The 25,496-nt window shown below is 47.8% G+C and overlaps 1 protein-coding gene across 1 annotated transcript in view; it reads right to left on the reverse strand.

Annotated features, from left to right (window-relative positions):
* Positions 1–15,897: 15,897 nt before the first annotated feature.
* The window catches only part of LOC139269110 (calcium-activated chloride channel regulator 1-like), a 129,744-nt gene continuing 120,145 nt past the window's right edge, over positions 15,898–25,496 (reverse strand). The window contains exon 14 of the mRNA XM_070888214.1: positions 15,898–16,289. Coding sequence (XP_070744315.1) covers positions 15,898–16,289 — 392 coding nt within the window. The remainder of the gene's footprint in view (positions 16,290–25,496) is intronic.

The following is a 25,496-nucleotide window of genomic DNA, read 5'->3' on the forward strand; positions in this document are numbered from 1 at the left end:
CAAGAGGGCAGAATCTGAGGAGCGCAGATATCTTGTGGGGTTGTGAGGCTGAAGGAGATTACAGAGATAGGGAGGGGCGAGGCAATGGAGGGATTTGTAAACAAGGATGAGAATTTGGAGCCAATGTAGGTCGGCGAGCACAGGGGCAATGGGTGAGGGGTCTTGGTGTGAGTTAGGACACAGCAGCCGAGTTTTGGATGGTCTCATGCGTACGTAGGTTAGAATGTGGCAGGCCAGCCAGGAATGCTTTGGAATAGTCAAGTCCAGAGGTAACAAAGGCATGGATGATGGTTTCAGCAACAGATGAGCTCAGGCAGGGATGGAGATAAGCGACGTTACAGAGGTGGAAGTAGGCAATTTTAGTTATGCCGCGGATATCCTCCTCCCTTCCTCCTCTTCATCTCCTCTTCCTCCTCCTCTTCATCCTCCTCCTCCGCTTCTTCCTCAATTCTTCCTCCTCCTCCTCTTCCTCCTCCTCCTTTCCTGCTCCTCTTCCCCCTCCTCCTCCCTTCCTTCTCCTCCCTCCTCCTCCTCCTCTTCATCCTCCTTCTCTTCCTACTCCTCCACTTCCTCTTCCTCCTCAGCTCTGCACCATATATCTGGTGGCAAGGGCTGTGCCCTCATGATGGCGAGGTCCAGCATGCAGCAGACCATGATAACTCTTGAGACACACTCTGGTGCGTACTGCAGGGGTATTCTCTGTAGCTCCCCAGCACTGAGTCGGCCGACTCGAGACTGCCAGTGGTGGTGAAAGTAGTGTTGGTTGAATCGCCATTTCTTTGAACCAAACTTTTCCGGACTTGTAAAAACTTTTGCAGACTTGTGAAAAGTTTCCCACTCGTCATTTTGACATCAGTGTTGAGTAGTAATGGCCTGGAGGCCTCATTCTGTACTCCACGGAAGCCTCATAGTGAGGGTTGAGCCTGCAGACGCAATGCGCTCAATGTTAGCAGGGCAATGCCTTGTGCACATTGTGTGCGGCAGGGAGACATGCTGGAGAAGGCAGCATCATCAGCAATGGGTCCAGAGGCAGCGGGCAAGGAAGGCCGGACATGACTGCCCAACATAGAGAAGGGCCTGGAAATGGCGACAGACCTCAAGGCAGAGAGATTGGCCAGGAAGGAGCTGGCGTGAGGAGGAGGGTGAGGTAGTGGGCGAGGAGCCAGATGCTTGCCAGCAGCAGCCTGCAGAGGCTGAGTAGCATCAAGAGGATGAGGGAGAAGGCAATCAGCCAGCTGCCATTGGTGGGGCCCAGCACAGACCTGGGAGAAGGAGGCCCTACCGTGCAAGGGTGTACCAACATCAGTTTTCTTTCATGGAGCGCATAGATGAACAATGTCTGTGAAGGCGCCGACTCAGGAAGGACATCCTCAGGGAGCTGTGCAATCTCCTGTGCCCAGATCTGCAGCCTCAGACCAGACTGAGGACAGCTCTGAGCATTGAAACCAAACTGACCATTTGTTGTGCATTTATAACATAAGTATACTCCTTGTACACTCCATGTACAGTTACATAAGGCTACTGGATATACCTTCACACTGTATACACTGTGCTTGTCCCACCAGAGGGTGCAACTGGTGGAGACCTAGGGGTCGCCTGTACATGACAGGTAACCAGGTATAAAAGGGAACTCACCATACTGTACCCTCACTCAGGAGCTGTAATAAATGGACTAAGGTCACCATAGTTCAAGTACAATACCTTACCTCATGGAGTCATTACTAGAGTGCTTACAGACACAACAATTGGCGACGAGATTATGAATTTCCACGCGAAAATGGCTAACCTTGGCACGTCTCAACAATTCGCCGATGGGGAAGATTGGGAGGCCTTTGTGGAAAGGCTCAAGCACTTCTTTATTGCGAACGACCTGGCGGGAGACAACCCGACCTCGCTGGCTGCTAAGTGCAGAGCTATCCTGCTCAGCAATTGTGGGCCCACCGTCTATGGCCTCGTCAGGGACTTGCTAGCCCCAGAGAAGACAACAACCAAAACATACGTGGAGCTCGCAACGATAATACAGGAACAACTCAAACCTAACGAGAGCATCCTCACAGCCAGACATCGGTTCTATACCCACCGGCGGCCCCAAGGCCAAGAAATCGCAAAATATGCTGCAGACCTCAGACGATTGGCTGCACCGTGTGATTTTTGCGACCACGTCACCGAAGCGCTGAGGGGCAGCTTTGTTATTGGAATGGGCCACAAGGGCCTTCTCCACAAGCTGCTCTCTGTGGATACCATGGTCACCCTGCAGAAGGCAATTAACATGAGCCAGGCATTCATGGTCTCGGCCTGTGATTCCAAGCGGATGTCTCACCCCCAGGACTCAAACCCGGCAAGTACTGTGAACCGGCTGGTGCCTTTTAGAGGCAAGGCTGCTGCAAGCAGTCTCTCTCAGGGAAGAGAGAACAGAACCCCGAGTCCCGCAACCCTGAGTCCGCCACATGGACCAACCGGCCAACCCCATGCTGGCGCTGTGGAGGAAATCACAGGGCTCACCAGTGCCGCTACAAAGACTATATTGCAAAGGCTGTAACACAAAGGGCCACCTCCAGTAAATGTTCAAGAGATGTAGTACTCACCGAGTCAATGAAGAGTCTGCTGCAATGCCGAGCGAGACACTCATGGAAGTTCCAGAAAAATGGTGTAAACAGCATTTACACCATATTTCCGGGGTTTCCTGGGCCTTCTACCAAACTTACAGCAGACAATCAGGAGAATTCACCTCCTAACTATTTGATTATCCTCTTGTGGGAGGTAGGAAGGAACGAAGGCAGAACGTGCAGTTATATATCGCCTTCCACCACCTCAGGATGTCCCAAAGCACTTTACAGCCCATGAAGTATTTTTGAAGTGGAGTCACTGTTGGAAGGTAGAGGTATTGGAGAAGTAATTGGGTCTCTTTGGGTTGTTCTCACTGGTAATGGAAGTGTTGAACAAGTCAACTGGAGACTGCAGTCTTGACAATCTGATACCTGAGCCAGACTGATCCACAGTAAGTCAAGGCACAGTTAATGATTGACCAGCCAACTTGGCTCATGAGTGGAATCTGGTGGGATAGACCTGTCACTGAGGGGCTCGCATTCTTTCTACTTGGCTCTGAATCTGCATTGTTGCCTAATTTTGGTCTACACTAATAAAAAAAATGTTTTCTGCAATCATAGCATTGTTTTCTTTGTGTGGCTGATACCATCTTTCAGAAGCGATTTGGAGTGAGTCCCTCAAACAGAAAGTGCAAAAACATTTTATGTTTTAAACTTTCAAACTCACACACAGAAGACTCATCTGGAGGTTGCAAGTGTCTCATCTTAACTGCTTACTCTAGTTGCAGCAAGACTAGGTCAAAGTCCCTAGGAGCTCCAGTGTGTCATAGAGGGTTAATCACATCCTCTCACATGATGCTATTATGTCCAATGCGTTCTACCTATGTCTGGTTAATATGTGAATACACTCGTCTACTATCTCCTCGCAAAATGACTTTCATTACGTAATCCCTCTCAATATGTCTGTGCAACGCCAACTGTTTCTTCTTTATTGTTCCCTCTATCCAAGAAACCATGGATATAATTTAAAGCCTTCCCCTCGTATCTCTTCCCTCTGCACATTTTACTAACCGTTAATGAGGGCCCAATGTTCTCCTAGCCCGACTTCATACATTTTGCTACTACTGCAGAATTAGGCCTAGATTGGACAAGACCCAAAAATGAGTGCAGGGATCATGATATACAATTAACCCATGCCCATTCCTTCTGATGCAGACAGGATGTAAACTTCCTGCTAATTTAAATGATAGTAGCATGCAGCCCAGCATTTAATGCGTTGTTGACTGGCTTCAGGCCTCAGCAGGGGATCCAAGTTTGTGCAAGGCAAGCAAGACTTAAAGCTAGCCTGCACTTCTTAAAGCCAGCCTGCACCTCTTAAAGGGGAGGTGCATTCTGGCTGGAGCAGGTGCTGCATGTTGCTGGGGAAGACATTCTGAGCAGGAGGAACACTGATTAAAGGCACAAAAGGGCAGAGAGCATGCTCCAAGGTTCTTGGTCGCAGCACTGGAGGGCTTGGTGCAGCAGGTGGATAGGAGGAGACAGGTCCACTATCCACAAGGGGCCAGGAAGCCCTCCATTACAAACTGTGAGAAGGCAATGGGAGAAGATAGCCATCACGGTGAATGCCAGCGGTGTAGCCCCTAGGACCTAGATACAGAGCCGCAAGAAGTGTAATGACCTCACACGAGTGGTCAAGGTCAGTGAATTCATCTACAAAAGCTATATCCTTACAACCGAATCACTAGCCTCACACACTGCTCAATGCACCGCACCCCCATCGCTGAGCTACCAGCAATTTCTATCAAGCACGATTCATACCTCACATTCATAGCTTCACCTCACCTCACACTGCTGCAAGCCTCACACCCACACCTCACAGCTTTCACACACTGCCAGCTATTTAACCATGACAGGCATATCACCCAAACACATTACACCACACTCACTGACACACCTCTCGCTCTTTTGCAGGACACGCCAGCTCATAACCGGAGGCAGCAGGGGCTACCCACAGGGACACAGGCGTGCCGGCATCTCCTCAGCCCCATGGAGGAGACGGTGTTAGAGATTATTGAAGCAGTCATCACTGAGCCCTTGTCCAGCGGCAGGGCTGAAACAATCGAAGGTGATGGTAGTGTGATATCTAATTCTCACATCCCACTTCCCCCTCATACCACAATCTCTTCGGATTTACAAGCTGCAGTTGGTGTAAGCATGCACCTCTTACTTTCTGACCCTCTCCTCACCACAACCCTTCCCCACAACCTTTCTCCTTTCAGATCACCAAGAACTGCACTCTGGCCAGGCAGTGGTGGAGGAGCAAGAACTGGAAGAGGAAGAAGGCAGTGAGAAAGAAGACACAGCACCGTCATTCAATTTTACACTCACAGCCACCAGCTCAGACACTGACACTCTGCGTACTTTAAAGGTTAAGTTAGATGCAGGAACTGAACGTGGTGAGTCACCGGGCATGAGTGGACTGCATCCAGGGCTGGGGGAAAGGGAGGTGCGGGTGGCAGCTTGCTGGATGCCACGGTCAGACACGAGTTCTGCTGAAGAGGACTCAGATGAGGACTTCAATGGGGCGGCCTACAAAAGAAGGCTGATGGGAATGCACAATGAAATGCTTGGTGCATTGGCAAGCCTGCCAGAAACCTGCGTGCAATGTCAAGGAGCATGGAGGAGTCTGGAACCAACCTTGCACAGGGCTTTGTGCAGAGCTTGGAGCCCATCGTTTGCAACATGGAAGTGATAGTCAACTCCATTAGCGTATTTGTGGACCCAACCATGATGCAGCGTCTGATGGCCGAAGTTTCAGCTTCCATTGCAGTACAAGCAGAAGCCACCCAACGTCTGGGTGCTGCAGTGGAAGCTCAGATATCTATCCTGCAAGCTCAGACTGCTGCCAGCGTGGCTGTGAACACCAGTGTTGAAAGGGGCTTGCAGGGTGTCACAGAAGTCCAGCAAACTGTCCTCCAACAGATTACCAGGATTGCTGAGGAACTGCCCCAGGGAAGTAGCAGTGGCTAAGTGGAGCAAGAACCTGCTATCCTCCCCCCTCCCAATGCCGAGATGGTGCAGTCTGTAGCCAGGCATTCTAGGCCCAAAGCTGCTCGAGATTGTCCTCCAAGGCCATCTGCAGTCTCGCTCGCTTAAAGTCAGCAGCCTTTCACCAGCCATGCTGCAGCCACTCAGGGAGCACTGCGTAGGAGCACTAGGTCAGGCAAAGGCACACGGAAACAGGCACCAAGGGAATTCACAAGAGTGATTCGTTGACTTTTGTACATCATTTTGGATGGTTTGATTTATAAATTTGGTTTGCAATGTTTGTTTTGTGGTGGCTTTTATTGTAGTATTGTGGCCAAGAGGATGTTGTAATGGTCAATAACAGAGGGAAGGTAAGGTTTGCTGAATGTGGAATTGGAGTTGCGTTCACTGGTATCGCAGTTGGATGAGTCGATCATGGTCAGCCTGGTCAGACAGGGGCTGCGTTGGTTACCACCTCCCTTCCTCCTTATCCTCCTCCTCTTCCTCCTCCTCCTCTTCCACCTCCTCTTCCTCCACCTCCTTTTCCTCCTCATCATCCTCCTCCTCTTCCTCCTCCTCACTTCTCCTCCTTTTCATCTTCCTCCTCATCCTCCTCTTCCTCATCTGTTCCTCCTCCTCTTCATCCTCCTCCTCCTCCTCTTCCCTTCCTCCTCCCTCCTCCTCCTCTTCCTCCTCCTCACTTCCTCCTCATCCTGTTCTTCCTCATCTGTTCCTCCTCCTCTTCATCCTCATCCTCCTCCTCCTCTTCCCTTCCTCCTCCCTCCTCCTCCTCTTCATCCTCCTCACCGTCCTCATCATCTTCCTCTTCCTCGTCTTCGTCCTCCTCTTCCCCCTCCTCCTTGTCTTCCTCCTCTTCATCCTCCTCGTCCTCCTTCTCCCTTCCTCCTCCTCCCTTCCTCCTGAACAACAACTTGTATTTATATCACACCTTTAACGTAGTAAAACGTCCCAAGGTGCTTCACAGGGGTGTTTTAAGAAAAAAACAAATACATTTGACACCTTGCCAGGTAAGAGGAAATTTGCGCAGGAGGCCAAAAGCTTGGTCAAAGTGGCAGGTTTAAAGGAGCATCTTAAAGGGGAAAGAGAGGTAGAGAAGTGGAGAGGTTTAGGCAGGGAGTTCCAGAGCTTGGGGCCTAGGCAGCTGAAGGCACGACCACCAATGGTTGAACAGTTATAATCGGGGATGCTCAAGAGGGCAGAATCTGAGGAGCGCAGATATCTTGTGGGGTTGTGAGGCTGAAGGAGATTACAGAGCTAGGGAGGGGCGAGGCAATGGAGGGATTTGTAAACAAGGATGAGAATTTGGAGCCAATGTAAGTCGGCGAGCACAGGGGCGATGGGTGAGGGGTCTTGGTGTGAGTTAGGACACGGCAGCCGAGTTTTGGATGGTCTCATATGTACGTAGGTTAGAATGTGGCAGGCCAGCCAGGAATGCTTTGGAATAGTCAAGTCCAGAGGTAACAAAGGCATGGATGATGGTTTCAGCAACAGATGAGCTCAGGCAGGGACAGAGACAAGCGACGTTACAGAGGTGGAAATAGGCAATTTTAGTTATGCCGCAGATATCCTCCTCCCTTCCTCCTCTTCCTCCTCCTCTTCATCCTCCTCCTCCGCTTCTTCCTCAATTCTTCCTCCTCCTCCTCTTCCTCCTCCACCTTTCCTGCTCCTCTTACCCCTCCTCCTCCCTTCCTTCTCCTCCCTCCTCCTCCTCCTCTTCATCCTCCTTCTCTTCCGACTCCTCCACTTCCTCTTCCTCCTCAGCTCTGCACCATATATCTGGTGGCAAGGGCTGTGCCCTCATGATGGCGAGGTCCAGCATGCAGCAGACCATGACAACTCTTGAGATACGCTCTGGTGCGTACTGCAGGGGTATTCTCTGTAGCTCCCCAGCACTGTGTCGGCCGACTCGAGATTGCCAGTGGTGGTGAAAGTAGTGTTGGTTGAATCGCCATTTTTTTGAACCAAACTTTCCCGGACTTGTAAAAACTTTTGCAGACTTGTGAAAAGTTTCCCACTCGTCATTTTGACATCAGTGTTGAGTAGTAATGGCCTGGAGGCCTCATTCTGTACTCCACGGAAGCCTCATAGTGAGGGTTGAGCCTGCAGACGCAATGCGCTCAATGTTAGCAGGGCAATGCCTTGTGCACATTGTGTGCGGCAGGGAGACATGCTGGAGAAGGCAGCACCATCAGCAATGGGTCCAGAGGCAGCGGGCAAGGAAGGCCGGACATGACTGCCCAACATAAAGAAGGGCCTGGAAATGGCGACAGACCTCAAGGCAGAGAGATTGGCCAGGAAGGAGCTGGCGTGAGGAGGTGGGTGAGATAGTGGGCGAGGAGCCAGATGCTTGCCAGCAGCAGCCTGCAGAGGCTGAGGAGCATCAAGAGGATGAGGGAGAAGGCAATCAGCCAGCTGCCATTGGTGGGGCCCAGCACAGACCTGGGGGAAGGAGGCCCTACCGTGCAAGGGTGTACCAACATCAGTTTTCTTTCATGGAGCGCATAGATGAACAATGTCTGCAAAGGCGCCGATTCAGGAAGGACATCCTCAGGGAGCTGTGCAATCTCCTGTGCCCAGATCTGCAGCCTCAGACCAGGCTGAGGACAGCCCTGAGCATTGAAACCAAACTGACCATTTGTTGTGCATGTATAACATAAGTATACTCCTTGTACACTCCATGTACAGTTACATAAGGCTACTGGATATGTCTTCACACTGTACACACTGTGCTTGTACCACCAGAGGGTGCAACTGGTGGAGGCCTAGGGGTCGCCTGTACATGACAGGTAACCAGGTATAAAAGGCAGCTCACCATGCTGTACCCTCACTCAGGAGCTGTAATAAAGGACTAAGGTCACCACAGTTCAAGTACAATACCTTACCTCATGGAGTCATTACTAGAGTGCTTACAGACACAACAACTGGCGACGAGATTACGAATTTCCACACGAAAATGGCTAACCTTGGCACGTTTCAACAATTCGCCGATGGGGAAGGTTGGGAGGCCTTGGTGGAAAGGCTCAAGCACTTCTTTATTGCGAACGACCTGGCGGGAGACAACCCGGCCTCGCTGGCTGCTAAGTGCAGAGCTATCCTGCTCAGCGGTTGTGGGCCCACCGTCTATGGCCTCGTCAGGGACTTGCTAGCCCCAGAGAAGACAACAACCAAAACATACGTGGAGCTCGCAACAATAATACAGGAACAACTCAAACCTAACGAGAGCATCCTCACAGCCAGACATTGGTTCTATACCCACCGGCGGCCCCAAGGCCAAGAAATCGCAAAATATGCTGCAGATCTCAGACGATTGGCTGCACCGTGTGATATTTACGACCACGTCACCGTGGGACAGCTTCGTTATTGGAATCGGCCACAAGGGCCTTCTCCACAAGCTGCTCTCTGTGGATACCATGGTCACCCTGCAGAAGGCAATTAACATGAGCCAGGCGTTCATGGTCTCGGCCTGTGATTCCAAGCGGATGTCTCACCCCAAGGACTCAAACCCGGCAAGTACTGTGAACCGGCTGGTGCCTTTTAGAGGCAAGGCTGCTGCAAGCAGGGAAGAGAGAACAGAACCCTGAGTCCCGCAACCCTGAGTCCGCCACATGGGCCAACCGGCCAACCGCATGCTGGCGCTGTGGAGGAAATCACAGGGCTCACCAGTGCCGCTACAAAGACTATATTGCAAAGGCTGTAACACAAAGGGCCACCTCCAGTAAATGTTCAAGAGATGTAGTACTCACCGAGTCAATGAAGAGTCTGCTGTAATGCCTAGCGAGACACTCATGGAAGTTCCAGAAAAATGGTGTAAACAGCATTTACACCATATTTCCGGGGTTTCCTGGGACTTCTACCAAACTTACAGCAGACAATCAGGAGAATTCACCTCCTAACTATTTGATTATCCTCTTGTGGGAGGTAGGAAGGAACGAAGGCAGAACGTGCAGTTATATATCGCCTTCCACCACCTCAGGATGTCCCAAAGCACTTTACAGCCCATGAAGTATTTTTGAAGTGCAGTCACTGTTGGAAGATAGCGGTATTGGAGAGTAATTGGGTCTCTTTGGGTTGTTCTCACTGGTAATGGAAGTGTTGAACAAGTCAACTGGAGACCGCAGTCTTGACAATCTGATACCTGAGCCAGACTGATCCACAGTACGTCAAGGCACAGTTAATGATTGACCAGCCAACTTGGCTCATGAGTGGAATCTGGTGGGATAGACCTGTCACTGAGGGGCTCGCATTCTTTCTACTTGGCTCTGAATCTGCATTGTTGCCTAATTTTGGTCTACACTAATAAAAAAAATGTTTTCTGCAATCATAGCATTGTTTTCTTTGTGTGGCTGATACCATCTTTCAGAAGCGATTTGGAGTGAGTCCCTCAAACAGAAAGTGCAAAAACATTTTATGTTTTAAACTTTCAAACTCACACACAGAGGACTCATCTGGAGGTTGCAAGTGTCTCATCTTAACTGCTTACTCTAGTTGCAGCAAGCCTAGGTCAAAGTCCCGAGGAGCGTCATAGAGGATTAATCACATCCTCTCACATGATGCTATTATGTCCAATGCGTTCTACCTATGTCTGGTTAATATGTGAATACACTCATCTACTATCTCCTCGCAAAATGACTTTCATTAGGTAATCCCTCTCAATATGTCTGTGCAACGCCAACTGTTTCTTCTTTATTGTTCCCTCTATTCAAGAAACCATGGATATAATTTAAAGCCTTCCCCTCGTATCTCTTCCCTCTGCACATTTTACTAACCGTTAATGAGGGTCCAATGTACTCCTAGCCCGACTTCGTACATTTTGCTACTACTGCAGAATTAGGCCTAGATTGGACAAGACCCAAAAATGAGTGCAGGGATCATGATACACAATTAACCCATGCCCATTCCTTCTGATGCAGACAGGATGTAAACTTCCTGCTAATTTAAATGATAGTAGCATGCAGCCCAGCATTTAATGCACTGTTGACTGGCTTCAGGCCTCAGCAGGGGATCCAAGTTTGTGCAAGGCAAGCAAGACTTAAAGCTAGCCTGCACTTCTTAAAGCCAGCCTGCACCTCTTAAAGGGGAGGTGCATTCTGGCTGGAGCAGGTGCTGGATGTTGCTGGGGAAGACATTCTGAGCAAGAGGAACACTGATTAAAGGCACAAAAGGGCAGAGAGCATGCTCCAAGGTTCTTGGTCGCAGCACTGGAGGGCTTGGTGCAGCAGGTGGATAGGAGGAGACAGGTCCACTATCCACAAGGGGCCAGGAAGCCCCCCATTACAAACTGTGAGAAGGCAATGGGAGAAGATAGCCATCACGGTGAATGCCAGCGGTGTAGCCCCTAGGACCTAGATACAGAGCCGCAAGAAGTGTAATGACCTCACACGAGTGGTCAAGGTCAGTGAATTCATCTTCAAAAGCTATATCCTTACAACCGATTCACGAGCCTCACACACTGCTCAATGCACCGCACCCCCATCGCTGAGCTACCAGCAATTTCTATCAAGCACGATTCATACCTCACATTCATAGCTTCACCCTCACCTCACACTGCTGCAAGCCTCACACCCACACCTCACAGCTTTCACACACTGCCAGCTATTTAACCATGACAGGCATATCACCCAAACACATTGCACCACACTCACTGACACACCTCTCGCTCTTTTGCAGGACACGCCAGCTCATAACCGGAGGCAGCAGGGGCTACCCACAGGGACACAGGCGTGCCGGCATCTCCTCAGCCCCATGGAGGAGACGGTGTTAGAGATTATTGAAGCAGTCATCACTGAGCCCTTGTCCAGCGGCAGGGCTGAAACAATCGAAGGTGATGGTAGTGTGATATCTAATTCTCACATCCCACTTCCCCCTCATACCACAATCTCTTCGGATTTACAAGCTGCAGTTGGTGTAAGCATGCACCTCTTACTTTCCGACCCTCTCCTCACCACAACCCTTCCCCACAACCTTTCTCCTTTCAGATCACCAAGAACTGCACCCTGGCCAGGCAGTGGTGGAGGAGCAAGAACTGGAAGAGGAAGAAGGCAGTGAGGAAGAAGACACAGCACCGTCATTCGATTTCACACTCACAGCCACCAGCTCAGACACTGACACTCTGCCTACTTTAAAGGTTAAGTTAGACGCAGGAACTGAACGTGGTGAGTCACCGGGCATGAGTGGACTGCATCCAGGGCTGGGGGAAAGGGAGGTGCGGGTGGCAGCTTGCTGGATGGCACGGTCAGACACGAGTTCTGCTGAAGAGGACTCAGATGAGGACTTCAATGGGGCGGCCTACAAAAGAAGGCTGATGGGAATGCACAATGAAATGCTTGGTGCATTGGCAGGGCTGCCAGAAACGTGCGTGCAATGTCAAGGAGCATGGAGGAGTCTGGAACCAACCTTGCACAGGGCTTTGCGCAGAGCTTGGAGCCCATCGTTTGCAACATGGAAGTGATGGTCAACTCCATTAGCGTATTTGTGGACCCAACCATGATGCAGCATCTGATGGCCGAAGTTTCAGCTTCCATTGCAGTACAAGCAGAAGCCACCCAACGTCTGGGTGCTGCAGTGGAAGCTCAGATATCTATCCTGCAAGCTCAGACTGCTGCCAGCGTGGCTGTGAACACCAGTGTTGAAAGGGGCTTGCAGGGTGTCACAGACGTCCAGCAAACTGTCCTCCCAACAGATTACCAGGATTGCTGAGGAACTGCCCCAGGGAAGTAGCAGTGAATAAGTGGAGCAAGAACCTGCTATCCTCCCCCCCCCCACCAATGCCGAGATGGTGCAATCTGAAGCCAGGCATTCTAGGCCCAAAGCTGCTCGAGATTGCCCTCCAAGGCCATCTGCAGTCTCGCTCGCTTAAAGTCAGCAGCCTTTCACCAGCCATGCTGCAGCCACTGAGGGAGCACTGCGTAGGAGCACTAGGTCAGGCAAAGGCACACGGAAACAGGCACCAAGGGAATTCACAAGAGTGATTCGTTGACTTTTGTACATCATTTTGGATGGTTTTATTTATGAATTTAGTTTGCAATGTTTGTTTTGTGGTGGCTTTTATTGTAGTATTGTGGCCAAGAGGATGCTGTAATGGTCAATAACAGAGGGAAGGTAAGGTTTGCTGAATGTGGAATTGGAGTTGCGTTCACTGGTATCGCAGTTGGATGAGTCGATCATGGTCAGCCCGGCCAGAAAGGGGCTGCGTTGGTTACCACCTCCCTTCCTCCTCATCCTCCGCCTCCTCTTCCTCCTCCTCCTCTTCCTCCTCCTCCTCCTCCTCTTCCACCTCCTCCTCTTCCACTTCCTCCCTTCCTCCGCCACCTCTTCCTCCTCCTCCCTTCCCCCTCCTCTTCTGCCTGCTCCTCTTTCTCCTCCTCCTTTTCCTCCTCCTCTTCTACCTCCTCTTCCTCATCCCTTCCGCCTCCTCTTCATCCTCATCCTCCTCCTTCTCCTCCCTTCCTCCTCACACCTTCTCCTCCTCCTCTTCCTCTTCCTCTACCTCATCATCTTCCTCTTCCTCGTCTTCCTCCTTCTTCCTCCTCCCTTCTTCCTCCTCCTCTTCCTCCTCCTCCCTTCCTCTCTTCCTTCTTGTACCACCAGAGATAGAGAGGGTCGAGGCCATGGAGGGATTTGTAAACAAAGATGATAATTTTGAAATAGAGATGTTGCTTAACCGGGAGCCAATGTAAGTCGGCGAGCACAGGGGTGATGGGTGAGGGGGGGTTGGTGAGAGTTAGGACATGGGCAGCCAAGTTTTGGATGGCCTCACATTTACGTAGGTAGAATGTGGCAGGCCAGTCAGGAGTGGGTTGGAATAGTCAAGTCTAGAGGTAACAAAGGCATGGATGAGGGTTTCAGCAGCAGATGAGCTGTGGCAGGGACAGAGTCGGGCGATGTTACAGAGATGGAAATAAGCGATCTTAGTTATGCCACGGATATCCTCCTCCTCTTCCTCCTCCTCCCTCCCTCCCTCCTCCACCTCTTCATCCTCCCTTCCTCCTCTTCATCTCCTCTTCCTCCTCCTCTTCATCCTCCTCCTCCTCTTCTTCCTCAATAATTCTTCCTCCTCCTCCTCCTCCTCCTCCTCTTCCTCCTTTCCTGCTCCTCTTCCCCTCCTCCTCTTCCTTCTCCCTTTCCTCCTCCTCCCTTTCATCCTCCTCTTCCTCCTCCCTTCCTCCTCCTCTACATCCTCTTTCTCTTCCTCCTCCTCCACTTCCTCTTCCTCCTCAGCTCTGCACCATATATCTGGTGGCAAGAGGTTGAACGGGATTTAGCACAGAATACAGGTAGGGCTATTGTGAATCAGTTGGAGTTTGTGGAGGGTGGGTAGCTAGAAAGAAAGGTGGCAACCTCATGATGGCGACGTTGTCTAGCATGCAGCGGACCTTGACAAATCGTGAGACAAGCTCTGGTGCGTACTGCAGGGGCATTCTCTGTAGCTCCCCGTCAATGCCAGCATAGACCAATCGGGCTGAATGGCCGGCCTGTTTCTCAGTTGTACACTCGATGTAACTTGATGTCATTGTTACCTCGCGGCTCAATTATTCCAATGGCTTCCTTTCTCGCTACCCATCCTCCACAAGCTCCAATAGATCCACAATGGCCCTATCTGTATTCTGTGCTAAATCCCGTTCACCCATTACTCCCATCCTCACTGTTCTATATTGACTCCATGTTTCCCTCCCCCGCACCACCTCTCCCCTCCAAATTGCATCTTCAAATCTCTCCACATCCTATCCCCCTTCTCCAGCCTCACATCTTCTGTTATATCTTTGGTCCCAGACTCTGGACTTTTTGATAGTTTTCCTGTCACTTCACTTAACTATTGATGGCAGAGTCTTCAGTCGCCTTGGCTCCACTCTCTGGGTCTCTCGCCCTAAACCCCTTTGCTGCTCCACTTCTCTGTTCCTCCTTTAAAAGCCTTCATAAAATCCATCTCTTTGACCAGGCTTTCGGCCATCGAATCTGTGCATACACGGCTCGGCCTCCTTTTCCATGTTTAGTTCCATTTGTGAACCTTGTTGGTATATTTTTTTACATTAAAAGTGCCATTTAAATGTAAATTATTGTGTTGATGTTGACAAGTATGAAACATTAATTGTGTAAAATTCTGTTTTTCAGACTTTTCTATGTAAGGAACCCACTCCAAGTATTAACACAGTTCCAAGGACCCTCTTTACGAACTTCTGAATGATGGTATTAGCCACACAAAGAAAATAATAGTATCATTGTGGAAAATATTTTTTATTTTAGTGTAGAGCAACAGAAATAACATCAAAATTAGTCAAAAATACAGATTCTTTCCCAGTAAGAATACACAAAATGACCCAGATCCAGGGAACTTAGACGTAGGCTGGTGAGAGCCAAAGTTTAGGTACCCTGGAGTGCGTCCGGGGTACTACTGGTGTTTAACCAGCTAAAACCGTGCAGCCTTTCTACCGTCCCCAAGAGGATAAGCAGGTATTTAGGGGATAAATTTCCACAGTGGTTCTCCCGATTGCCCGCCGTAACTTTGGTGGAACAGCCGTGGAAACCCGGAAAAATGTGGTAAATGCTGGAGAATTCCTGTGGATTTTCACCCCCCTCCCTCACCCGCCCGCCCACCAAGTCAATGGGGCTGAACTTGGTGGACTTACTATCCACTGCCGCCGAGTTTTCTGGGCGGTCTCCCCACCGAGCGAGTTTGGTGGAGGCCTCCCGCTGGCGGGGAGGGAAGACCGCTGGGTACCGCCCGCTGACGTCCGCTGGCGTGCAATGCGCGTAAGTGTCCTGCCACCCACCTAGCTGCCAGCTTGGTCCGGGCGGGAGTCCACTGCAGCAGGGGGCAGGACTGACACGTGGAGGCAGGTCTAACCTCAATGGTAAGTATGAAGACCTGCAAAAAAAAAGGAGAGTACACTTCTTTTCTTAAATTTTTTTTCCAGCGATTCAGATGGATGGGGTCCCTGAAGATTTTCTAGTCTTTTGTTTTTTATTTTTTGGAAATTTTTACTTTTATCTGTTCTTCCCCCTCCCTGCGGTACTCTGCCGAGGATTGATTTGCTGCCGAGAGCGGGAGTTCACGCCCGCTGCCACCCAGATTCAGGGCGTAAGTCCTTTTTTTTTTGGGCCGCCGGGCAGTCTTTCCAGGACTTTTTCATGAAACTCCCGCCCAAAGTACCGTCAGGATCTCAGCGGTTCTTTGAGTGGTATTTGGGCGGAACTTTGCTTCCACCAAGTTCGGGGCCTTTTTGTGCATAAAGTGTAATCTGATGAAGTGTTTGGATTATTAGCCTCATTAACTACATGCTACCTGTTCATTCCTACTGCGAGGACGTTACGCACCGACAGAAATTCTCTTCATGCTTTTTATGTGCATAATGTAAGCAGTGATCCCAGAGACCAAACACACAGTCATTGTGACAACCACCACACTGCAAACAATCTTCGCTATATTATTGTCTTTTAGGTGCTCGATCAAAGGCACAAAGAAAGAAACCTTGGCCACATTAGACATTTCAGAAGACTGATTGCCTTTATCGTACGCATAGAGAGCGAAGTAGACAGTTATTCCATTGTTCAGTTCTGTATTCTCAAAAACAATTATAACTGTTTCCCTGGAGCCATATGGTTGTGGAATCAAGTTGGTCAAATTAACCAGCGTAGCTTTTGAGAAATTGTCCCGCAGCTGTAGCAGCCTGTCACTCATTCTCATCTCATAGCGAGAGACTAAGAAAAGGAGACATAAAAAATTGGAAATAAATTAACGCATTCACATATGATTGAAAAAGGCTCTTTGGCTTTATAAATAGAGGCATAGAGTACAAAAGCTAGGAAGTTATGATGAACCTTTATAAAACACTGGTTTGGCCCCATCTGGATTATTGTGTCCAATTCTGGGCACCACACTTTAGGAAGGATGTCAAGGCTTTGGAATGGGTGCAGACGAGATTTACCAGGATGGTCTCAGGGATGAGGGACTTCAGTTATATGAAGAGACTAGAGAAGCTGGTATTGTTCTTCTCAGAACACAGAAGATTACGGGGAGAAATAACTGAGGGGAGACCTGATATAGGTCTTTAAGAGTTTGCAAGAGTTTGATAGGATAGACATAGGGAGGATGTTTCCACCTACAGGCGAGACCAGAAGCAGGGGCCAAAGATATAAGATAGTCAGTGATAAATCCAATGGCGAATTGAGGAGAAACTTCTTCACCCAAAGAATGGTTAGAATGTGGCACTCGCTACCACAAGGTGTTGTGGCGAATAGCATCGATGCATTTAATGGGAAGCTAGATAACCATACGAGGGAGAAAGAATATAAGGATTTGTTGTTGGGATTAGATGAAGAAAGATGGATGGAAGCTGATGTGGGGCATGGACATGATGGGCCGAATGGCCTGTTTCTGTGTCGGTAACCAGAGGACATAGATTTAAGATCATCGGCAAAAGAACCGGGAATGGGGCGGGTGATGAGAAAAAAAAATTATGCAGCAGGTTGTTGTGATCTGGAACGCACTGTTTGAAAGGACGGTGGCAGCAGATTCAATAGTAACTTTCAACAGGGAATTAGGTATATTCTTGGCAAGGAACATTTTGCAGTGCTATGGGGAAAGAGCAGAGGAGTGGGACTAATTGGATCGCTCTTTCAAAGAGCCAGCACAGGCACAATGGGCCGAATGGCCTCCTTCTGTGCTGTGCAGCAGCTCAGAGTGGGAAAACAGAGTTTGGTAAGTGGGAGAGTTCGGTGAAGTGGGGGCAGGAGGTGTTGCTTTAGCTTGTTTTTCCTAACTTTTTCCATAGATCGGGAGCAGACCGAGGCCCGAGAGTGAGGATAAAAGCCACAGCAGACCACAGCAGACGGCCAGTGTGATCTCCTGGACTAGTTTCGATCGCTTGGTTGGGTCGCAGAGGAATTTTCCCAGATTTTTTTTCCCCAATTGGCCAGGATTTTTATCTGTTTTTTTGCCTCTCCCAGGAAATCGCACGGCTCCGGGTGAGGAGAACTCTGCTGTATGACATCACAGGTAAGGCAGGTAAGTGATTGGTAGTGATTGTGGGCTAAGTTTTTCTTTAAATTAACATATAGCATATAACTGAATACTAAAAACGAACTTTTATTTGTTTAACTAACTAGAGTAACTAGAGTAAATACTTGATTAACGCTAAACTAATTAATTAAATAAAATAATGGGAGAACAGGAGATGTGTTGCTGCTGCAATACTTGGGAGCTTCTGGTCGTTTTGGTCCAGGGCGACTACATCTGTGGTAAGTATCTGCGGCTCGATGAACTTCGGCTCCGAGTTGAGGAGCTGGACTCCAAGCTGCAGACATTGCGAGGCATCAGAGAGGGAGAAAGTTACCTGGACCTTTTGCTCCAGGAGGCTGCCACCCCCTCTAGATTAAATACTTTAAAATTGACACGTGGTCAGGGACAGGAGGGTGTGACTGCGAGTGAAGCAGGTAAGAGGATCCAGGAGGTAATATTGCAGGAGCCTCAGTCCCGGCACTTGCCCACAAGGGTTGCAAGAACCTCAAATCTATTGGTCAAGTGTGTCGAGTGCGGGGTGGACGAGCAGACTGACCAAGGCACCGTGGTGCAGAAAGCTTTTCAAGCGGGGAGAGTAAAGAGGCAGGTGTTGTAGTAGGGGACAGTATAGTTAGGGAGATAGATAGGGTTCTCTGCAGCCGAGAGCGTGCATCCCAAAGGCTGTGTTGCCTACCCGGTGCCAGGGTAAAGGACAGACTGGAGAAGAACTTGGAGTGGGAAGGGGAAGATCCAGTTGTCGTGGTGCACGTAGATACCAATGACATAGGTAGGACTAAGAAAGAGGTTCTGCTGAGAGAGTTTGAACAGCTAGGGACCAAATTGAAAAGCAGAACCACAAAGGTAATAATCTCTGCATTATTACCTGAGCCAGGAGCAAATTGGCATAGGGTCAATAGAATCACTGAGATGAATGCGTGGCTCAGAGGTTGGTGTGGGAGAAGTGGGTTTCAATTCGTGGAGCGCTTGCACCAATATTCGGGAAAGAGAGAGCTGTTCCGTGGGGACGGACTACACCTGAACTATGCTGGGACCAGAGTTCTAGCGAACCGAATAACTAGGGAGGTACACAGGGCTTTAAATAAGCGGGTGGTGGGGGGGGGGGGGGGGGGGGGGAGAGGGGCGAGGACGGTTGCAGTGGAGAGAAATCTAGAGAAAAGAAAAGGAAGCAATGTAGGAAAGTGATTGTGGTAAGGATAACCAGATTATGTCAGGAAAGGACAGAGCATACAAACAAAAGAGTGCATTAACAAATAGGGTCCAGGTAAGAAAAAATAGCAATAAGACAAATAGGGCTATTGTATATAATAATGTTAAAAAGGCAATTCTAAAAGCATTGTATCTGAATGCACGAAGCATCTGTAATAAGGTAGACTAATTAACAGCGCAAATAGATGTAAACGGATACGATATAGTTGCAATTACGGAGACATGGTTGCAGGATGACCAGGGTTGAGAACTGAATATCCAAGGATGTTCGATATTTAGGAAGGACAGGCAAAAAGGAAAAAGGAGTGGTGTGGCGTTGTTAGTAAAGGATGAAATCAGAGCAATAGTGAGAAAGGATATTGGCTCAGAAAATCAAGATGTAGAATCAATCTGGGTGGAGCTAAGGAGTACCAGGGGGCAGAAAACATTGGTGGGAGTTGTCTATAGGCCTCCAAACAGTAGTGGTAGTGTAGGGGACGGCATCAAACAGGAAATTAGAGATGCATGTAACAAGGATACTACAGTAATCGTAGGTGACTTTAATCTACATATAGACGGCCAAATCAAATTAGTAATAATACTGTGGCAGATTCATTCCTGGGGTGTGTACGAGATGGTTTTTTAGACCAGTATGTTGGGGAGCCTACGAGGGAATAGGCTATCCTAGATTGGGTATTGTATAATGAGAAGGGGTTAATTAACAGTCTTGTTGTGTGGGGTCCTTTAGGGAAGAATGACCATAACATGATTGAATTCTTTATTAAGGTGGAAAGTGAAGTAGTCCAATCCGAAATGAGGGTCCTAAATCGAAACAAAGGAAACTACGAAGGTATGACAAATGAATTGGCTATGATAGATTGGGAAGATTTATTAAAAGGTATGACGGTGGATAGGCAATGGTTAACATTTAAGGAACGAATGCATGAATTGCAACAGTTATACATTCGTTTCTGGCGTAAAAACACAAAAGGAATAGTGGCTCAACCATGGCTAACAAAAGAAATTAAGGATAATATTAGATTCAAAGAGGAGTTATACAAAGTTGCCAGAAAAAGTAGCAAGCCTTAGGATTGTGAGCAGTTTAGAATTCAGCAAAAAAGCACCAAGAGATTGATTAAAAGGGGAAAAATAGAATATGAGAGTAAACTTGCAAGGAACATAAAAACCAACTGCAAAAATGTCCACAAGTACGTAAAAAGAAAAAGATTAGTGAAGACAAATGTAGGTCCTTTACAGGCAGAAACGGGAGAATTTATAAAGGGGAACAAGGAAATGGCAGAACAATTAAATAAATACTTCAGTATTGTCTTCACAGAAGAGGACACAAATAACATCCCAGAAATGCTAGGGAACCAAATGTCCAGTGAGCAAGAGGAGTTAAAGGAAATGATTATTAGTAAGAAATACTGCTGGAGAAATTAATGGAACTGAAGGCCGATAAATCCCCAGGGCCTGATGATCTGCATCTTCCAAAATTCTATAGATTATGGAACAGCTCCTGCAGATTGGAGAGTGGCAAATGTAACCCCACTATTTAAAAAAGGAGGGAGGGAGAAAACAGGGAACTACAGACCGGTTAGCCGAACATCAGTAGTAGGGAAAATGCTAGTGTCAATTATACAGGATGTGATAACGGCACACTTAGATAATACCAACGGGATTAGACAAAGTCAACATGGATTTATGAAAGGAAAATCATGTTTGACAAACCTACTGGAGTTTTTTGAGGATGTAACTGATAGAATTGATAAGGGAGAACCAGTGGATGTAGTGTATTTGGATTTTCAGAAGGCCTTTGATAAAGTCCCACATAAGAGGTTAGTGTGCAAAATTAAAGCACATAGGTCTGGGGTTAATATACTGGCATGGATTGAAAATTGGTTAACTGACAGGAAAAACAGAGTAGGAATAAACGGGTCTTTTTCGGGGTGGCAGGCAGTGACGAGTGGGGTACCACGGGGATCAGTGCTTGGGCCCCAGCTATTCACAATATATATAAATGATTTGGATGAAGGAACCAAATGTAATATTTCTAAGTTTGCTGACAACACAAAACTAGGTGGGATTGTGAGTTATGAGGAGTATGCAAAGATGCTGCAATGTAGTTTAGATAGGTTGAGTGAGTGGGTAAAGACATGGTAGATGCAGTGTAACGTGGATAAATATGAAGTTATCCACTTTGATAGGAAAAACATAAGGACAAAGTATTATTTAAATGGTGATGGCTTGGGAAGTGTCGATGTACAGAGGGACCTGGGTGTCCTTATACACCAGTCATTGAGAGCAAACATGCAGGTGCAGCAAGCAGCTAGGAAGGCAAATGGTACGTTGGCCTTCACTGCAAGAGGATTTGAGTACAGGAGCAAGGATGTCTTACTACAGTTATACAGGGCCTTGGTGAGACCGCACCTGGAGTATTTTGTGCAGTTTTGGTCTCCTTACCGAAGAAAGGATATACTTGCCATAGAGGGAGTGCAGCGAAGGTTCACCAGACTGATTCCTGGGATGGCAGGACTGTCGTACGAGGAAGATTGGGTTGACTAGGCTGTATTCACTAGAGTTTAGAAGGAAAAGAGGGAATCTCATTGAAATGAATAAAATTCTGACTGGGTTGGATAAACTGGATGTGGGAGGATGTTTCTGGCTGGGAAGTCTAGAACAAGGGGTCACAGTCTCAGGATACAGGGTAGGAAATTTAGGACCGAGATGGGGAGAATTTTTTTCACTCAGAGGGTGGTAACCTGTGGAATTCTCTACCACAGAAGGCTGTGGAGGCCAAGTCACTGAATATATTTAAGAGGGAGATAGATAGATTTCTAGAAACAAAAGGCATCAAGGGGTATGGGGAGAAAGCAGGAATATGGTGTTGAGATAGAGGATCAGACATGAACACATTGAATGGCGGTGCAGACTCGAAGGGCCGAACGGCCTACTACCACTTCTATTTTCTATGTATCTATGCTTCTATGTAAGATTCCGTGATTCTACAAAAGTGGCTGAACCTTTTCCGACTGCAATAATCCACTGTAGATTGCACTGAAATGTAGCTCACAAATGGACAAATATCAAATTTGGTGGCGAGTGCGGCATTGCTGTTATCCGTATATCTGCTGCTGTACACCTCTCCGCCTCTCTCTCCTCCTTTATGATGCTCCGTAAAACAGACCTCTTTGACCGGGCTTTTGGTCACCTGCCCTAATAGCTCCTTATTTGAATTGGTGTCAAATATTTAACTGCCAGTCAGCTGAAATCGTTTGTCTTGAATAGGTGTTGATCATAGAAACATAGAAACATAGAAAATAGGTGCAGGAGTAGGCCATTCGGCCCTTCGAGCCTGCACCACCAATCAATATGATCATGGCTGATCATTCCCTCAGTACCCCTTTCTTGCTTTCTCTCCATACCCCTTGATCCCTTTAGCTGTAAGGGCCATATCTAACACCCTCTTGAATATAGCCAATGAACTGGCATCAACAACTCTCTGCGGTAGGGAATTCCACAGGTTAACAACTCTCTGAGTGAAGAAGTTTCTCCTCATCTCAGTTCTAAATGGCTTACCCCTTATCCTAAGACTGTGTCCCCTGGTTCTGGACTTCCCCAATAATGGGAACATTCTTTCCGCATCTAACTTGTCCAGTCCCGGCAGAATCTTAGATGTTTCTATGAGATTCCCTCTCATCCTTCAAACTCCAGTGTATAAAGACCCAGTTGATCCAGTCTCTCCTCATATGTCAGTCCAGCCATCCCGGGAATCAGTCTGGTGAACCTTCGCTGCACTCCCTCAATAGCAAAACTGAACACAATATTCTAGGTGAGGCCTCACCAAGGCCCTGTACCACTGCAGTAAGACCTCCCTACTCCTATACTCAAATCCCCTAGCTATGAATGCCAACATACCATTTGCCTTCTTCACCGCCTGCTGTACCTGCATGCCAACTTTCAATGACTGATGAACCATGACACCCAGGTCTCATTGCACCTCCCCTTTTCCTAATCTGCCGCCATTCAGATAATATTCTGCCTTCGTGTTTTTGCTCCCAAAGTGGATAACCTCACATTTATCCACATTATACTGCATCTGCCATACATTCTTCTTGCTCACTCAAACTTCTTCACTCAGAGAGTTGTTAACCTGTGGAATTACCTGCCGCAGAGAGTTGTTGAGGACAGTTAATTGGATATATTCAAGAGGGAGTTAGATATTGCCCTTACGGCTAAAGGGATCAAGGGGTATGGAGAGAAAGCAGGAAAGGGGTACTGAGGTGAATGATCAGCCATGATCTTAATGAATGGTGGTGCAGTCTCGAAGGACCGAATGGCCTACTCCTGCACCTATTTTCTATGTTTCTATGTTTCAATTTGCCCACTCACCTAACCTGTCCAAGTCACCCTACAGCCTCTTAGCGTCCTCCTCACAGCTCATACTGCCACCCAGTTTAGTGTCATCTGCAAACTTGGAGATATTACACTCAATTCCTTCATCTAAATTATTAATGTATATTGTAGAGAGTTGGGATCCCAGCACTGAGCCCTGCGGCATTCCACTAGTCACTGTCTGCCATTATCAAAAGGACCCGTTTATCCCGACTCTCTGCTTCCTGCCCGCCAACCAGTTCTCTATCCATGTCAGTACATAACCCCCAATACCATGTGCTTTGATTTTGCACACCAATCTTTTGTTTGGGACCTTGTCAAAAGGCTTTTGAAAGTCCAAATACACCACATCCACTGGTTCTCCCTTGTCCACTCTACTAGTTACATCCTCAAAAAATTCCAGAAGATTTGTCAAGCAAGATTTCCCTTTCATAAATCCATGCTGACTTGGACCGATCCTGTCACTGCTTTCCAGATGCGCTGCTATTTCATCCTTAATAATTGATCCCAACATTTTCCCCACTACTGATGTCAGGCTAACTAGTCTATAATTACCCGTTCTCTCTCTCCCTCCCTTTTTAAACAGTGGTGTTACATTAGCTACCCTTCAGTTCATAGGAACTGATCCAGAGTCGATAGACTGTTGGAAAATGATCACCAATGCATTCACTATTTCTAGGGCCACTTCCTTAAGTACTCTGGGATGCAGACTATCAGGCCCCAGGGATTTATCGGCCTTCAATCCCATCAATTTCCCTAACACAATTTCCCACCTAATAAGGATTTCCTTCAGTTCCTCCTTCTCACTAGACCCTCGGTCCCCTAGTACTTCCGGAAGGTTATTTGTGTCTTCCTTCGTGAAGACAGAACCAAAGTATTTGTTTAATCGGTCTGCCATTTCTTTGTGCCCCATTATAAATTCACCTGAATCCGACTGCAAGGGACCTACGTTTGTCTTCACTAATCTTTTTCTCTTCACATATCTATAGAAGCTTTTGCAGTCAGTTTTTATGTTCCCTGCAAGCTTCCTCTCATACTCTATTTTCCCCCTCTTAATTAAACCCTTGTCCTCCTCTGCTGAATTCTAAATTTCTCCCAGTCCTCAGCTTTGCTGCTTTTTCTGGCCAATTTTTATGCCTCTTCCTTGGATTTAACACTATCCTTAATTTCCCTTGTTAGCCATGGTTGAGCCACCTTCCCTGTTTTACTTTTACACCAGACAGGGATGTACAATTGTTGAAGTTCATCCATGTGATCTTTAAATGTTTGCCATTGCCTAGCCACCGTCAACCCTTTTAAGTATCATTTGCCAGTCTATTCTGGCCAATTCACCCCTCATACCATCGAAGTTACCTTTCCTTAAGTTCAGGACCCTAGTTTCTGAATTAACTGTGTCACTCTCCATCTTAATAAAGAATTCTACCATATTATGGTCACTCTTCCCCAAGGGGTCTCGCACAACAAGATTGCTAATTAGTCCTTTCTCATGACACATCACCCAGTCTAGGTTGGCCAGCTCTCTAGTTGGTTCCTCGACATCTTGGTCTAGAAAACCATCCCTAATACACTCCAGGAAATCCTCCTCTACTGCATTGCTACTAGTTTGGTTAGCCCAATCAATATGTAGATTAAAGTCACCCATAATAACTGCTGTACCTTTATTGCACGCATCCCTTATTTCTTGTTTGATGCTGTCCCCAACCCCACTACTACTTTTTGGTGGTCTGTACACAACTCCCACTAGTGTTTTCTGCCCTTTGGTATTCTGTAGCTCCACCCATAACGATTTCACATCATCCAAGCTAATGTCCTTCCTTACTATTGCATTAATTTCCTCTTTAACCAGCAACGCCACCCCGACTCCTTTTCCTTTCTGTCTATCCTTCCTAAATGTTGAATACCCCTGGATGTTGAGTTCCCAGCCTTGGTCACCCTGGAGCCATGTCTCCGTGATGCCAATTACATCATACCTGTTAACTGTTTTCTGCGCATTTAATTCATCCACCTTATTCTGAATACTCCTTGCATTGAGGCACAGAGCCTTCAGGCTTGTCTTTCTGACACACTTTGCCCCTTCAGAATTTTGCTGTAATGTGGCCCTTTTTGCTTTTTGACTTAGGTTTCTCTGCCCTCCACTTTTACTTTTCTTCTTTCTATCTTTTTCTTTTGCCCCCATTCTACCTCCCTCTGTCTCCCTGCATAGGTTCCCATCCCCCTGCCATATTAGTTTAACTCCTCCCCAGCAGCACTCGCAAACACTCCCCCTCAAAAGGTGTGCTGAGTCAACACTTGTAAATTGGGTGTAA

The sequence above is a fragment of the Pristiophorus japonicus genome, chromosome 8 (genome assembly GCF_044704955.1).
Source record: "Pristiophorus japonicus isolate sPriJap1 chromosome 8, sPriJap1.hap1, whole genome shotgun sequence".
In the NCBI taxonomy this organism is placed as follows: Eukaryota; Metazoa; Chordata; class Chondrichthyes; family Pristiophoridae; genus Pristiophorus; species Pristiophorus japonicus.